Genomic DNA, 18604 nt, shown 5'->3' with positions numbered 1-18604 from the left:
TATATCCTTTGAGTGTTGCCTAGTGTCACTAGGCAACACTCAAAGGATATATAATAGAGATGTCAATCAATCAAATCAATCAATCAACTGATTGTTTTGTTTGGCACATAATACTTCATGTTGGAAAACTTGTAAGCCATTGCAGAAAGACTTTTCCATCCAATGAGCTATCTAACCTCGCAGGAGACAACAACTCTGCACTTAATTCCTTATCACATCTTTCTTGGCGTTGGTTACCTAATCTCAGTGGTGGAAAAGTACTAAAAAATTTTACTCAAGTAAAAGTATCAATACTGCAATGTAGAAATACTCTGTTACAAGTAAAAGTCTGTAATTAAAAATGTACTTGCGTAAAAGTACAAAAGTAATGACATCAAAATATACTTAAAGTACCTAAAGTAAAAGTGCTCATGCAGAATGTCCCGTTTCACAAGGTATATATATAAAATGTATTAAAATATTTTGAAAATAGCAGACGCAATGCATTGTGAGCAATAATAATACTATTATTATTTATAATTTGCAATAATAATCCAAATCTACAAAGTAACTAACATTAGTTACTTTGTGGATTTGGATTATTATAATTCCACTACAATTCTAATAATTGTAGTGGAATATTTGCCTGTAGTGGAGTAGAAGCAAAAGTACTGAATATTGGTATACTCAAAGTAAAGTACAAAAACTCAAAACTTTACTTAAGTACAGTACTTGAGTAAATGTAGCTTAGTTACTTTCCACCACTGCAACTCCTCATCAGGGAGGAGGAGGGATCTCTGGAAGTTTAAATAATCTGTCAAACGTGGAGGAGCGTCTAAATGTGTGGACAACACGGCCCACCCTCATACCACCACCATCATACCACCGCAGTGCATTATATACACCACCACCACGTTTGTGTGCGTGAAGCAGGACGCCACTGTGTTGCTGTGAGGGAAGCACGTCCTCTACTGCTCACCTAGACGCGTGATATTTTTTTTATACAACTAGATTCTGCCAGGGACAAGAGTAAACACAGTAGGACAGGTAGAGTAGAGGAGCCGGAAGAACGAGCAGATCGGGTTACTCTCTGACTTTTTTTTTTTTTTTCTCACCTCGTTCAAATGTGGCTTATTATATAACATAGGCTACACCTGTTGAGACCGCAGATCTCCTTTTTTTTTAATGCGATTTCTTTATTTATGAAAGTGTAAACGGCAACACTACATGAACCATGACAGAGCAGGGAAAGAGGAGTATGTTGATTGTGGTGGATGTTCTTTGTGTCATCGTTGGTAAGTAACAGCAACCTTTTCTCTAGCCATGGTTCACATGACGCTTGTGTGTTGTATCATGTATGACAGTCATGTTTCAGGGCTACCTTTTCTCCTGCTGCTACTACTCAACATGGCTGAGATGTGATTTCATGCGTGTCTTCTTGGCAACGTGCGAGATCATGCTTATTTTTTTTTAAATAGGCTAATTATGTCTTTTAAAGGAAATTTTACAAACTTTGCAGCAAAATTGCAGACAGACGATTTAGCCTCATAATGCTGTTGCTTTATGAGTTATGAGTTATAGGCTACTAACTAGTTGCATCTTGCAAGCATTCCAAAAGTGATTCAAGTCATCTACCTGTCAGTATAAGTTAACGTTTTGGACTTTCCACGTGATAAAGACCTGCTACTCGCAGTATGCTATGGGGTCAGGAGGACAGCCGCAAGCAACTCTTTTAGATCCTATTTTTAATATCTTTTTAATCTAGAGTTGCAATACCAACCCTTGACAGCCCATACATCCAAACAGAAAAGTCCTATCTGACTGTATTAAACGACGTTAAACTCAAACATTGCAGTTGCAGGGAAAGCTTGAATTATGCTCTTTCTATCTGCAACGTTTTTTGTTTCATAAAAATCCACCATAGATATGTTATTATGAGCTACTTTCTGTCAATAAATTTCGTGCAGGTGATTATTTTTCTTGGTGTTGGCGTTTGGAAGCGCTCGTTTTCAATAACTCAACGTCCTGCTGCCGCAGCCTCCCGCATTAGGCTATGTGCACTTAAGAACTGAGGACCTGAGTGATTTCCAGCAAGCACTTCTAAACATGTATGTTTTGATGTATGGGCTGTCAAGGGTTGGTGGTATTGCATTTGCAACTAGATTCCAGATATTAAAAATAAGATCCTAAGGGTTTCTTGCGGCTATAGGGTCAGGAGTGGACATAATATATCATATTATGATAGACGTACTAGTGATTGAGCGCTTAGTAACACCTGTACTGAATATTGGGTGTCAGTCAGCATTGCTCATATCTTGTTAAAACAGGCCACTGTCTGTCTTTCACAAGAACCAAATCGAGTGAGTGACATGAAATTGCTGTGGTGTGTGTGTGTGTGTGTTCACCCGTTCACACCCAGAGCTGTGGCAAGAATGTTATTGATCATCATCAGTAATGATTTGTGACTGAGTTATGCTGATGTCATCAAGGAGCAGGAGTGAAGATACAGTTGGATGGTTCAGCCTGATGACGCATCTTCTCAGCATTGAAAGTCATTTGGCAATATGAACAAGCCTTCAGCTGCAGCTGATGTGTCTTATGAACAACTGAGATGTATGAGGGGCTTGTTACAGTAGCCTAAGCCTACAGTGTATGTATGTAGCCTAGATTAAGTGCCCATCTCTGAACCAGTCTGTCTGTCTGTCTGTCTGTCTGGTTATTTGGTAAAAGGAAGTTGTGTACCACATGTAAACAGTCCAGTCATTGTCCTCATGACCTCTTTTGCATTGTTCTCGTGACCTCTTTTGCATAATTACATGTACCCTGTGGCTCTTCATGTGTAAGACTTTAGGTGAGCTGTGTGTGTGTGTGTGTGTGTGTGTGTGTGTGGGGGGGGGGGGGGGGTTGTCATCACTGATCTGTTCTAACTTGCCCAGGAGTTGAAAAACTGCATGTTTAGGACTTGCTTTGGGATGGACAAAGTCTCTCCACCTTTCTTCGTCTTTACACATCTTGTACCTTCTATCCGCACGATGTGGGTGATGGTAGAGGTGGTAAGGATTTTAAAAAAGTGTGAATTGTTAGCTAAACTTTCTATAAAAAAAATGTAAAAGCAAAAGATTTGTGAAGTGAGATGCTACTGTAAATTGTGCTGCGACCTGCTATTGTTTGGCATTTAGTGGGCTTCTAACTAATACAGGTTGGTATAACATTTCCACCGACTTGATTTGTGAGTCACAGATTCTATACAGTACCTTTTAGAAAACTGTGGAAGGTCTCCCAGAAAGGTACTGTGTGTGTGTGTGTGTGTGTGTGTGTGTGTGTGTGTGTGTGTGTGTGTGTGTGTGTGTGTGTGTGTGTGTGTGTGTGTGTGTGTGTGTGTGTGTGTGTGTGTGTGTGTGTGTGTGTGTGTGTGTGTGTGTGTGTGTGTGTTGTGGAGCCATCTGGTGAGTGACAGGGAGGAATGATAATGGCTACCCTTTCCTTTATCTCCCATGACTGTGTGTGGGCACGCGTGCACATACATGTTTGCATTCGTCCACTTCCGCTCATGAAAAGAGTTCATGTGGAAGAAGAAAAACATGAATACCCAAAGTCCAAATCTCTGTAGGATCCAAGATGAAATGTATCAAACTTATCCTCTGTAGCCTATTTGACCCATTCGTCCGTCCGTCTAATCTATTCAATCTTGTTTTAACCTCAAAAATCTATTGAGAGGAAGCTCTCATTTACAATGACATTGAGAATATACTGTACATCACATAAAACCATAAGAGCTGAGCCTTACTGACATTTAGGAGCATGTTATTTTAATGATATATTTTAATGATCGTCAATCAATCAATCATCGATTGTGTTCCGGCCTGGATCAATAGAACTAATGTATTATTGACATTATTACTTTTATATTATCAATAAAATCATAGTGTTTTGCCAATATCCTCATGGCTTCAGGTTGAGAATCACTGGTATAGTACTGTATGTCCCTAACATGCATGCCTTTCAGTGTAGTATGTATGAGACAACTGGGTCATCATTCGTCTCAATTTCCCTAGCGCATATTAATTATTGTAACCGCCATACACCGGGGGAAATCGAGACAAATTATGATATAAGGAGGAGGAAACTGGAGCACTCGAGGAAACCCATGTGAACAAACTCCACACAGAAAATACATTGTTTAATGAACTAAAGATTTAAGTTACCAACTATTCTGTTTTTTGTAATTAGTTTTAATTTGGTCCCCTCAGTCATATTGTGATAGAAATTAAAACATTTTCCCCAAGTGGTGAAATATCTTGTTTGATTGGTACATAGTTATGCATTCGTTTCATTGAACATACAACTTTATGACTAGAGAAAAAGTGAGTCAGACATTGTATAGGATTACACAAGTCCCGTCACTGATTTCAGTTAACTATATGTCCTTTTTTTTAGTCAATCCATCTCCAACCACTTAACCACACAAATGATCTAAATTATTTCAAAAATAAACAATCTGCAAGAGCTTTTTTAATATTTACTATACTATTTTCAAAAGATTTTTTTTTGTGTATTTTTTCATTTCACCTATAATGACATGCCGGAATTGGGACACCAGAGTTAAATTGGTTAAGATGTCTTCCTGTCCCATGACGCCCACCTACGCCCTCTTTCTGTTAGTGTTGGTCTCCCTTGGGATTGATAATCTGCTACGGTCTGTAGGCCTAGTTTGTGTGGAGGACAAACAGGTTTGATCCCCGCTTTATATATTGTGTGTGTGTGGGTGTGTGTGTGTGTGTGTGTGTGTGTGTGTGTGTTCCTATCTGGGTTTCCTCACAGTGTGGCAGCAGATTGATATGGATGGAATGTGCTGAGTTTCCAAATTGTAACTGATCTCTGGAGCACACTCATTCTTTTATTCCAATCCCCTCCCCTCCCTCCCTATGACACTCTCTGTCATTCTCTTTTGTCTTTTTCGCTGTCCTCTTATCCCCCACTTCTCTGCCCTTTATGTAATTCTGTCCCCATACTATTTTCTCTATCAGTGTAAGTCTACACTCTATTTTTCTGTCTCTCTATCCATCTCTCTTATTCATCAGCTATGTGAATATATTTCTATCACTTCCATCTCGCTTCCTAGCTGCTGACTCACCTTTTCTCTCATTCTTCTCCCAAACCGTCTCCTTCGGCAGTCCTTGGCTGTCTGTTTCTCACACTTTTTTTCTGTGACATTATTTCTCTCATTCTGTCTTTTCTCGCTCTTCTCCACACATCCCCCATCCCATATCCCTCTCACTCTCCTGTCATCTTTGTTATCACTGCAGGCAACAGTGTTTACGCACGCACGCACGCACGTACGCGTACGCGCGCGATAAAGTTTAGACACAAAGGACGGACGCATAAACACACACACACACACACACACACACACACACACACACACACACACACACACACACACACACACACACGCACGCAGACACATGTTTACATCCCTGCACATAATGTAGTTTATACTTTTGACACAAAGGATGCTTAAACACATACATACACACACACACACACACACACACACACGCACATATGCACCACTGCACATAAAGTTTAGTCTTTTGACACAAAGGAAGGATGCATAAACACACACACACACACACACACACACACACACACACACACACACACACACACACACACACACACACACACACACACACACACCCCGTATGCAGGGGAGCAGCCCAACTGTTGCAAACAAATAAAATGTGCTCTGTTCAGGTGTCTGAAAGGATTCTCGGAGGGCTGGCCTTGCCTTATAGGGTAACTCACTGTTTCCACTTATACCGAGTTCAACCGTTGGCCATTGGCCTTTACCTGCATGTTATCTCCTCTTATTACATTGAAGAGCTGCAATCTCTCATCAGACCACAGCTGTTGCTGCTTTTTGTTTCAGGCTTGCTGAATTAATCTGTATCCATTCCGTTTCCATCTTTCAGCTGTTTCAGTTGACGATGACCACACGGCAGCCATTTTGCTCTTACGTCATTCTCAGGGCGGTGGGGGTTATGACACAAGAGCATAATGGTCCTAGAGTCAATGGCTCTAGGGTCATTTACACATCATCCACACCTCAATCAGATTTGCGAGTATTAGAGGTCGATGTGGATTTTTTTAAGGCAGATACAGAATCCGATATTTTGGACATGTGAGGTCTGTGAGGCTGATATCATGACCCAGTTTTCTTTCTCTCTCTCAAAGGTTCTGATATCCATAATTATTGAAGTGAACTTGGCATCTTCTATCTGGGCACATGCCTTTCATTCTAGGCAGGCATGTTTATTCTTTATCCTATATTATATTTTAAGCACTTTAATCACTCTCATTGTTTACAGTAAGAGTAGTGAGAATCAACAACTTTTATCAACTAACTCAAACTGAAACTACAAGTATTTGAGAAACACATCTGCCATATCTGCATCCTTAGCTGCCTATCCCGATACACAAATGCAAACACTATCCTGACTTTATCAGTCAATCACTATTGAGTAGTTCCTGCTGTTGGTTTTGATTTGCTCGGGGTGCCAGATATGTGTGTGGCAGTTAGTTATAGCATCTTATAAAGGCAGATAGTGTCAGGGTGCATAGTACCATCATATACCTCTAGAGAAGGGTTTGTTTGCCAATTAAACCTTCCAGTTTGATTGTCTGTGCCGTATATAGTCAACACCATCCATAAACACACACACACACACACACACACACACACACACACACACACACACACACACACACACACACACACACACACACACACACACACTCTGTAGTTCTGATCACCTTTGAAATCTGTTAAAACCTATTGTGTGATTGCAAACCTCCACATGCATCAATATAAAAATGAGTGCACTCTTGGTTTCTGAAAAATGTTTCCTTCTAGGCCTCTCAGCCAGGTTAACCAAAGTTGTCGGTTCTTTTACGCCTTCCAGACTCTGCATGCTGACACTGGTAAACACCAAATATGCTAAAGTCAACTAAGCTCACGCCATCGACACATGTAATCCTAAACCCTAACAAGCCCATTTGGGTCCATTTTACACTCTCTGAGTTAACCACCTAATTTTAAAACTTTTTTTTAAATGTCCAAAATAACATTTAAATATTTGCCTGTAATGACATGTCAGAAACAGGAGTGCCAGCTTAAAGTGGTTACTTAAATCAACACAGGATCAGTGGTGGACAAAGTATATACTCAAGTAAATACGAAAGCTGTGAGCTTGTAGATCGGCTATTTTCACTTGAAATGGGGCTTATAATAAACGTTTGGGTCTCAAAAGTCCCTTCCTAGAAACGTTATGTAGTGGTGTCAAAAGTACATGGCGGAGTGAAAAACATGACAAAAAAGAAATCTCCAAAAATGTAAGTACAATACTCATGTAAATGTACTTAGTTACTGTCCTGCTTACGATTTCACTGTGTGCAATTCCTACTTACCTACTGCATCCAGCCACGTCATGTGAATCACAGCAGCCGCAACATGAGATTATGCTTTTGCGATGTCTCAACACTTGTATATACTGTTGTTGCACCACAGCTGGCCGGGGACGCCAAGTCAAGGGACATGGGGACACAATGAGGGATCGATGTCACCAGCTGCTGCACTTTGTCCCAGGGGACTGTTATTTATGCGCTATTTGTAACATTTTGCTGACATGTTTGAGATGCTACTCTCCAACTCTTTTATTGACAAAATGTGTGCGCACACACACACACACACACACACACACACACACACACTGTCTCTGCCAAGTACGTGTCAGTGTGAAGTGGGAAGTGTTGTTGACTTGTGCTCCCTTACATTCCTGTGTGAAAAGAGATGGAGGGAGGGAGAGATATATAGAGAGAGAATGGACAGGCTGGCTGCTTAGAGGTAGAGTACCCTGTGCTCAACAGCACAACTATGGTGTGTGAGTCAGTACATTTGGGTGCATGCATGGTGAGAGGAAGGTTACATATAATTATGCCAGGGGACTTCATAGGGAGCATCATTCTCTTAACTCATTTAGACCTGAAGCCGATTTAAAAAAAGCCTTCTAAATCCTAACCTAAGTTCAGAAAATCTTCAATTAAAAAAAAATCAAATTATTATTTTTAAGAATTCCTTTTGCTATATATAGTATGGCTTTAAGCCAAGTTAATAATCTGTAGCATGATGGTGTTGTTTGCTGAAAATTACCGATTTTCAGAAAGCGACACTGTTGTGCGACACACATAAATTAAGCTTTACTTTCTCTGTTATCTCCTTTTTTCACTGATTTGAGGATTTCAAGCCGTAGTAGAGTTCACTTCATGAAAAACAAATACCCAAGGAACACAGAATTACACTGTTCTTTTTCCTTTCTCCACAGAGTGTCCAGGAAATTCCCTAAAAAGAAACATTCACATAAAAAATGGGCGATCTTCCAACCAAGCTGCTAAACCTTGATCAAATGGTGTTTACTTGGAAATGAGAAACCAATGGTTTTAGAATTCTTAAGACTTTAGAATTTAGTCTTTAGAATTTTAATATTTGATGTTTATGGGTTGTTGATTTTCTAAACAACCTCAAAACAAAGACACCTATTTTAGAACAACACTGACGTAATTCCTGATTTATACTTGGTTGCGCGCTGTGCCGTACCGCTAAAATAGCCGTGATGCGTTGCGAGCTTGTAGATTAGCTATTTTCGGTGTGCAACACTGGCATGAAACTACATATATATATATATATATATCAGGCTTAAAGGAGAGATCCGGACATTTTAAGTGTTATCTTTGATGTGTCGCTAAGACTCACCAACATTGAAAGGGACGTTGAGTTATTCCAGAGAGTCCCCTGTCGTCCAGTCTGTCGACCCCCTCCGTTGGCATAATGGGAGCCCGTGTAAGAGTGAAAATCGTCTATTATAACCGATGAAAAGTTAGTTTTTTCTCTACTACTGCTCATCGTGGAGTCTCATGATACTCAAACGTGCACTGAATGTCGCGAACGAGCTATCGTTCGTGCAGAACGAGATGATGCTGGTTGCTTGTTTCTTCCACAGAACCTGGCATCTGTGGAAGAAATAAGCAACCAGCATCATCTCGTTCTCGATTTTCACTCTTACACGGGCTCCCATTATGCCAACGGAGGGGGTCGACAGACTGGACGACAGGGGACTCTCTGGAATAACTCAACGTCCCTTTCAATGATGGTGAGTGATTAGCGACACATCAAAGATAACACTTAAAATGGGCGGATCTCTCCTTTAAGATGAATTTGGAATAACCACCTGCCTGCGTGTCGAAGAGTCCTTGAGCAAGACACACTGGGACGGCAGTGGCTCAGGTCTTGGAATCGGAAGGTTAATGGTTCGATCCCTGGCTCCTCCTGGCTGCGTGCCGAAATGTCCTTAAAAAAGACACTGAATCCCTAACTGCTCCTGATGAGCAGGTTGGTGCCTTGCACGGTACCCACTACCTTCGATGTGTGTGAATTAGAATCAGAATGTGTGCGTGAATGTGAAATGCATTGTAAGACGCTTTGGAGAAAAGCACTATATGCAGTCCATTTACCACGTAAATGGAGTCCATTCACTCGTTTCCCAAAGCGGCTCAGCCTTGGCGACGGGTGGCTGTGATCAGAGAGGGTCACAGTCATTTGCTGTTGTTTCTGTTGGATGTGGCAGCTTTGTGACAGTGGCGACGTGGGCCAACACGTCTTATCTCAAACACTTCAGGAACTGTTCCACTTCCTGTCAGGTCAGAGGTCAAGGGGAAGTTGTACTTGTGTCCGATCCCAAATTCCACCATGTTTATTTTCTCATGGAGGAATCAGACACAATGCTGCTGCCAGAAGCGATTGTGAAAGTGTAAAACAATACTTTCTCTGCTTCCTTTATCTGCTCTCTGGCCATCCTGTCTGTTTTGTTTCCAAATAGAAAAACTGTGTATGCCAGTGTGCATGACTCATTTCCAAGGAAAGAACATAATTATTCTCTACAGTGTTTGTCAATCTCCAACTTGCCATTGTCAAACGTAAAAAAAAAACGTAATTGTTACAACGACACTGGAATGAAATAAGAAAGACATATCATTTTCCACCACGGGACACAAACGTTTCCCGCTGTCGTCACTACAAGAGTGTTCCATCTGAGAGAACGCTGGGTATCTGTCAGGAGCTTGATCGTTACTTGTGGTCATTTTCTTTGATCTGTGCCTCTCTCTCCTCCTGGCCTTTCTCCATCTCTACCAGCTCAGCCCAGCCTCTTGGGGGGGGGGGGGGGGGGGGGGGGGCGCTGGTGGTTTATAACAGAGGCCTATAAAAACATACCAGGCCCCATAAAAACAGGCTGTTCCACTAAGATAATAGGAGCTCTCTATGGGCTCTGCCCCCAGAGAGTACACCAAAAGCGATGGCACTGGAGCGTGGACAGTATGAAAGGGGAATTGACTTCCTTGTAAATCCTGTTGTGAAATTATTTTTGTGCATCACACGCACACAAGCGCATGTGTGTGTTTACGTAAACAAGCGTAATGTACATGGTAATGGTGTGCGTGCGTATACGTTTGTCCATGCATGGACGTGTGTTATGTGTGCACATCTGTGTGTATGTTTGTAGTGTCACGGCCTGCCTCGGTCCGCCTACACATCCCACCACCAGGGGACCTGTGTCAAACAAGCCATCTCTTATCTAAATGTTATCCTTGCACCCTGCAGAACAAACACTAATTGGCCCATACTTCAAAGAAGAGCATGGCTGACCAGAGACATGGGCTGGTTCCACATTGGTGGTACATTTTCGGGTTGTGATACCAATTTTATCCAAGCAGCAGAGAGAACTCATACAGAATAAAGAAGTGAATTGTAAGTGATTAAACAAATAAATGAGCAGACAAAGTTGGAACTGTATAACACTCTACATTTAAGCTGATAAATGTGTACTCTTGATGGGCTGAAATTGGCAACCCATCTGCACTTATTTTCTGTTTGATAAAGAGCTGGAGAGATGGGAGACCCCTGTTACTGAACAAACACTCTATAGCAATGATTACTATCACAATATATAGCTTTAACCTTTTTAAGGCCCTGACAGATACAAAGCGCCAATGATGCGAGCGCCACTGATGCACGTCAAGTTATGCCACTTTACCCTACCTTAAACATCTACATGATGGCAACGGTTGCCATTTTTATTGATGCTATGGAACATCATCTAATAGATTTGCTTTCGGCCACACACTGCCACTAAATAAGACTTGGTCTTGCAGGGGTCCTGTCTGAGAAGACAATCTTTTTGGGATTTCCTTGTAATGAATGAAACATTAGCGAAATGCAATTGATTTTGACTGGGGGCCGTCTGGAAGGCCTTTGGGCCTCCGTGAGAAACCCAACTCCATGTTAGGCCTCCTCTAATACGGGTGAGAACTATATCCTGTATAATCCCTAGAGAAAAGCATCTGTGTGTTCAGTAAATTGCTTTCGGTTGAAACTCAAAACCACGATTTAGTATTTGCAGGATTTCTTTGTAACGTCGGTGGAGAGGACTAACACTGAGACACGGCCAGAGGGAGGAGGGGAAGTGGAAGTGGGGAGACTTCAGTATAATGGTCACAGTCACACCTGATTCTAGCTAAAACAATGAGCTCAGACTTAATGGGAACTCCACACATAAACACACTTTTTAATGTCCTCACTCTACATCAGTGACATCATGCTGGAATTTTCTTGCTAAAATTACCTGTCTGGAACATGTTTACCCGCGCGTGTGTTTTTAAGTTTTCCCTTTCACAGCAGGTGGCACATCTCTTTGAGGAAGGAAACAATCTGTTGAGAGCCTCACTGTGGCACATGACCGAACAAATCCACAACTCACACTCTGACCGAAAAACTCCAGTGCTCACACTCTGACCGAACAAATACACAGCTCACACTCCGAAGTCACACTCATTAACTGACAGCAGTACAGCGTATAGTTCTTAAAAACAGGAACGCTATTTAAAGGCTTGAGTGTCGAAAGTTCCTGACATCAAGCTAGTAGAGCTCGGCTATTGTCCTGTTCAGATTTAAGAGACAGGTTTATGTTCGTCTGGTGCCACTGTGCCAGTCTGGACCTGAGCTTTTGTCCTGGCTCCCTCTGCGTCACTCTGAAACTTGGGGGCGTTCCGCGTTCCCGTAGTGAGACACTCACTCATGCTAATCGGAGAACTAGGGTTATGCAAGTAACCTAAAGTTATCATCTTTCGATGTCTCTGCCCCCCCCCCCCCCCTCCTTTCTCCCTCTCCTCCTCTATTTGTCTCTCTCCTCACATGCATGTGAAGAAGATGGGGGTGGAGGAATTAGAAATAAGAGGACCTCTTCCGTGAGAGCTCAGTTTGAGGGAATTTCACATGATGACACTATAAATACATGGTTATCCTGAACCCCTTACAGCTTCACTTGTATGCGTATGTATACATGTGTGGTTGGTTGGACATATGCATACACACTGTATGTGTACATTTTACATGGGGAAGAAAAAAGAAAGCAATCAGCTCATTTTGAGAAGTGTGTCTGTGTCTACATTGTGTTTGTGTGTGTGTGTGTGTGTGTGTGTGTGTGTGTGTGCGCGCATTGATGGACACATTTACATTGAGGGCTGTACATCCGTCCGGTCAAGTTTTTGGCTCCCAGGCCCTTGACTCTGTAAATGCTGCGCCAAGGTCATAGGTCAAGGCTGTTCTGCCCAGCAGTGTATCCATGGTGACAGGAGCTTCCTCTGTGGGGGGAGATGGGGGGGATGCGGCTTCTAGAGGCCGAGCCTTCCTCACTGAGCTGTACTGGTGACAAACCCTCTCTGTATTGTTGGGTACAATGAGACCTTCTGCCCCGTTGACCAATCGATTATTTTGTCTGTCTCTGGCTGCTTCCTGAGCCTCTGTCGTGGGTAGAGTGGCACATGTGTAACTTGTCAACGCAGAGCTGATGGATCTGCCCTGAACTCTGCTCTGCCCTCAGCCGGGTGGACTTCCTAAGGGGCTTTTGTGATTTTGCAAACAACTATATTACTGTTACCCTGACTACTACCTGTTGGTACCACTACTCTAGCCACTCACACCAGCCTAAATCAAATGTATCTGAGAAACGGTCTGTAGCCTGCTATTTGCATTACTACAACAGGGTATTTTTCAAGTAGTACATGGTGTGTGTGCGTGTGGGGGGGGGGGGGGGGACTAGGCAGACTAGTGCTGTAACTCCTTATCGTTACAGCTGGCGCGCTTCGCCGATAACTACACGGCAGTGTCTTTTCTCCAAGTTTGGCACAGTTTCACAGAATATCCTGCTGCTGCAGAGATCCCCAATTATTTTGAGGTTCTTTATGTGGGCATGCCAGTAATATTCTGCTGACACCGTGCCAGTTTGACTAATCCATGACAGCCTTATCTAACTAGCAAATGAATGTCACATCCCTCTTTATTTGGAGAACAACATTAGATTGGATCGTGCTCACAGAGCAAGTTAGAGCGATACATTATTTGGTTGTCCCGTTTCATGAGGACATCTTTTTAGTCCTTTAGAGAGCCAGCCAGCTGTACCGATTCTGCTGCTCGGTATCAAACATTCTTGTTTACCACCCTCAAACTAGAGGTCCTTGAGCTTCATGGTAAATCTGGTCTCATTGTGTGTCAATGTCGAGTCTGTCAATGTTCTAGTCACGGTGGCTGAGTGGAACCGCTGATGTTCTGTTCTGTTCTTCTCCCTCCCTCTCTCCAGCGGGCCTGCCATCAGTCATCCTCACTCTAATGTTCAGCCCCTACCAGAGGGGAATCTACTGTGATGACAAAAGCATCAGCTACCCATACAAGAGGGACACCATCTCCCATGGGGCCATGGCAGCGGTCACCATTAGCTGCTCCATACTCATTGTGAGTACCAACACCTACATAGGATAGTGTAATGCTGGACCCGTAATTACTGAGTACTCAGCCTGGTGTCGTCATTTTCATTATAAAGGATTTGTAATGTGTGTAGCTCTCAGTTGTAAGAATGTAATGTGTTAACAACCAGAACAGGTGTTCTGAAGTAAGTTATGAATTAATCATTAGTAATTGGAATTAGAAGCTAGATAAAAGGTGAAAAAATTTACCTCTAAAACTAAAAACAAACATAATAGACAGTAAACATTGCTTAGAATGGTTAATGGCTTTATTCTGACCAGAGATAATAAAGTATATAGGGAAATTTTATTGTGCTGAGTGTTGGGAAAATAAGGATAGCAACAATGGCATCTGTTATTATCACCACTCCTATGTGCATTTTCGGTGCTTATTCAATTCACTCCACAGATCACAACGGGAGAGGCGTACCTGGTGTACACCAAGCGACTTCGCTCCAACTCCCAGTTCAACCAGTACCTCGCAGCGCTCTACAAGGTAGTGGGCACCTTCCTGTTTGGTGGCGCCGTTAGCCAGTCGCTGACTGACCTGGCTAAGTTCACCATAGGCCGGCCCCGCCCAAACTTCCTCGCCGTATGTGCTCCAAGCGTCTGCAATGGATACACGCTGCACATCAATTGCACCGGCAACCTCCGCAATGTTACCGAGTCCAGGTATGACTTCATCACTCCATTGATTCAGAAGCAGAAACAACTGAAACTTTCTATACCCTAAAACGACAATACTTTTATGGAGATGAGCGTGTTTGCTGGATTTTATAACAACAACAATAATCACTAGAAAAAGTGCTCCTCTGAGCACAGGTCTACGCCAGGTCTGGTAGGTTATTGTGGGACAGCAATGTTGATGGAATATGAAGAATCGGACAGATCCATGTTGATCACATGACTATAGAGATAATGTGTACCGATTTGCGTGATGTTTGGACAAAATCTGTAGGAGTAATATAAAATAATCGGCCTCCTGGTGGCGCTATACCAGGCCGATGTGAAAACTTTGGGGAAGAGGTTCTGCTCTGGCATCCAGGTAGTGTGTGTGCACAGTTTCACGTTGATAGGGCCAACGGTGCCGGAGATTAGCTGGTCACAGACGGACGGACACACACAACGATGGACGGACAGGGTCCAAAAATAGTCTTGGCCATGCCTTCGGCCTACGGGAGACAATAATATTAATAAAAATATGTATTGGTATAGTGCCTTTTTATACAGGATGTAGCTCACGGTGCCAGAGCTAATAAATACAAGACGATATAAAATGTGAAGAGTTTCGTGTGTGTGTGTGTTTATAGGTGATATTAAAGGATGGGATGTGAACATGTGGTTAGGGACAGCAGAGCTGAGAGTTACCTCAGCTGGGCTCAAAGTTCTTAAAATGTATTAGTATGTATATTAAACATTCTGTGACCAGAAATAATGTACTCAAGGAACTAGAATGTTATTCAAGTACTGTATATATGAAGAGCATGGAGAAACACTGATCTGTACGCGTACCGTTCCATAGTTACTGTAAAGATAATGTATGGTCTCCCATCTTTACCTTCCTTCCTAGGTTATCATTTTACTCTGGTCACTCCTCATTTGGGATGTATTGCATGCTCTTTCTGTCGGTAAGTGTCGCATCATTTTGACATATTTAAAAAACATTTTACTGTTATGGGTTTGTGTGTTGTGATTGCACAGTAGGAAGAGCCTTTTTTTCTCTATGCCATATTTCCCGTCTCTTCGCTGTCCTAGTAATAGCCTTGTCTAATAAAGCAAAAACATTATGTTTTTTCTTCGTTTTAACCACTTGAACCCTAGCATCCCTATTCTAGTGCGAAAATTTGTGGAGAATAGCATATCTACAAGCTCACAGGTCGCAATGCAACGCATTGTGAGGTTGTACATTGGCTATTTTCAGTGAAGAGATTTGATGTAAGGGGGAAAAGGAGCTGGCCAACTATAAATCCCTAAGGGACCCCAGTCAACTAAGTAGGGTTTAAGTGGTAAAATGACTGATCTGTATCATGACGTATTCAAAATATATGGGTGCATGTTTGTGTATGTGCAGCTGTATGTACAGGCGCGTATGCAGGGCAAATGGACACGCCTGGTCAGACCCACCATCCAGTTCTTCCTGGTGGCATTTGCTGTGTATGTAGCATACACACGAGTGTCTGACTACAAACACCACTGGAGCGATGTGTTGGTTGGAATGCTTCAAGGAGCCCTCATCGCTGTGCTCACTGTGAGTATAGGGGTGTAATATAATGTATGTTTAATTCTGCCCCAAAAGGGTTTTAGGGTTAGTAATTTATTTCAAATTAATCTAGACATGTAACATGTAAATGCATTTTATTGTGCTTGTAGTTTGCCAAAAAACACTCTATGCTCAGTCACTGCCACGGTTATAAAACTTCAAAATAGTAACTAGTAATCAAAATGTACTGCTAACTGAAACTATGATGTACTTAAAAAAAACTAAAATGGCGTACAAATATTCACAAAATATATTTTTTTTAATTTGTGAATGTTGTCAAATTTGTCAACACAACAAGCATGAGAAGGTATTGTGCATGTGTTCATGAAGATGTCAACTTGCCTGTGGTGTTTGTATTGCACAATACCTATTCTGAACTTGTTAAATCTTGCCCCTGACACATAACCGCCATCGTATAATAAAAATCGAATAGTGAAACTAATAAAAACTAGAAGTGCGCTCCTCAGAGCACAGATTTCCGCCAGGCTGGGTTGCCTACCCAGGGCTGTGTCAGTCATGGGGTATAGCCATCAGGACACGAGTTAGCTATGGGAGAAATGAGTTTGTACAACAGACTGCAACTTTTCACAATTGTGATGCCCCCTATGGGCAAAAGTGAAAGCACTTTTAGAGGTGTGCTCTTGAGGGCCCTCCAATTTAATTAGTTATAAGTTGTTTTTTAATTTGTTCTGTTCATGATATATGGCGGGTTATGGCGCCCACACATTTTTAATGGAACTACAAGCAAACAATATAGTATCAAAACCCTGTTTGACGGTCATTGTCACATGGCACACGAGACCATTTATACCTAATTTGGTGAAAACAAATTATTTCTGCAACAAACTATTTCTGTAGCATTTGTGACCCGGTGGCACTGTTGTTTCAAATGAGTCCAATTAGGGTCCGGGTCTGTCTTTTTTTTTTAAAGAAGCTGGGTCCACTATGATCTTGGAAACAATTTGACGGGTCCATACTGGTTCGGTTCCATTATTTGAAAAGATTCTTTGAACCAATTGGGTCTTGGAACAAATACCATGGGTCCATTAGTGTTCTGGTCGGTCATTTTGGATCTGTGAAGAGCTCTAATGTTTATCACATGACTCCAGAGTTAATATGAAATAGGAGTTGTAGCAAAACGTGAGTTGTGAAGAAAATGCGAAATGGTGGGAAATTTGGTTGGGCAGAAATGGGTAAAATACAAACCTTTAATAACCTTGCTCACTGCTAGGGTGTTTTTACTCCTCTCCTGTCCTCTCCTCTCAGGTCCGTTATGTCTCAGACTTCTTTAAGCAGCGGCCCCTTCACGGGCCTTCTCCACGAGAAGACCCGCCCGAGAATGAACACCTGGAACGTAAACCCACCCCGCAAGCCCCTGACTCACAACAAGGAAACCACTACTACAATGCATGAACACATTACTACAACTAAGAACAGCTATACGACAACACCGACTATGTGCACCACTACATCTACGATAACTTGTGGACTCATAAAGACAATAACCACTAGCCTTCAATCGTGGCACACACCATCCCTGAAGATATCTTCAGAACAGTTTTACAGGTATCAAAGCTCAGATAATCAAGGCTATACCAGAACAAATGTTCTACTGTGTATGTGTCTTAAATGTCTGAGTTCTACTTGGTTGAGCATCGTGTCTCACACGGAAAATAGCAGATCCACCAAGCTCACAACTTGCCGTGCTGAGATATAGATAGAACGGCTATTTTTGGTGTGAGACAGCACTACACAACCAAGAATAAATCAGGCGTCAGAGTGAGTGTGTGCACGATACGTCTGCATGAATGTTGTGGTCATGTCCAATGTGTGTGTTGAGTATTGTGTTTATACCTGTAGCATTTATATAAGTTGAGTATGTTCAATATTTGACAGTGAGCAACCTTTATAATCTTTTGCTATGTTTTTCTTAACTCTGTGTTGTTTTTATACACAAATAGTTTTAAGCTACTTGATAGTCATTTTACAATATGAAGATAGGATGTCAAACTATGAGTAAACTGCCAAAGACAGCTACACAGTAAAATCCTGTGTTAAAATAACACTTAAACATCCATTTGGTTACATTTGTACTCTCTCAGAGTTAAATTAACACTGAGGATTTTTAATGTGTATTAAAGTTCTGCAGATTTCAAAACCATCTCTCTGTCAGTAGATGGTGGTCAGATAAGAGTGCAGTTATTTTATGAGCATAGTGTCTACACTGGAAATATATTGTAGCCTATTTACTTATCCCTGTCACTTTAGCTTTAGCTTTTATTTTCATTTTCTGTGCCATGTCTGAATTTTACTGCTTGTGAGTGATATATATGCCTGTGTTGTGATGGACTGCTGAAATTATCACATATGTGTACCATTATGTACCTGTACAGTACTAACAATTTCTATTTTATTATAACGATCTAATAAACTATTTTTAAGTATGCATTACCA

General features: G+C 41.8%; 1 protein-coding gene across 1 annotated transcript; it reads left to right on the top strand.

Moving 5' to 3' along the window:
* Positions 1–807: 807 nt before the first annotated feature.
* On the top strand, positions 808–18604 carry LOC308075191 (phospholipid phosphatase 2-like). The gene is made up of 6 exons (XM_080414871.1): positions 808–1274; positions 13728–13879; positions 14300–14562; positions 15461–15518; positions 15962–16138; positions 17417–18604. Exons 1-6 carry the CDS (start codon positions 1214–1216, stop codon positions 17561–17563), a joined length of 858 nt encoding a protein of 285 aa, XP_080270997.1. The 5' UTR covers positions 808–1213; the 3' UTR covers positions 17564–18604.

Source organism: Gymnoscopelus braueri, assembly GCF_963280865.1.
Source record: "Gymnoscopelus braueri genome assembly, chromosome: 19".
Taxonomy (NCBI): Eukaryota; Metazoa; Chordata; class Actinopteri; order Myctophiformes; family Myctophidae; genus Gymnoscopelus; species Gymnoscopelus braueri.
The sequence above is the reverse complement of the archived record's forward strand: the minus strand, read 5'-3'. Positions and strand labels throughout refer to the sequence as shown.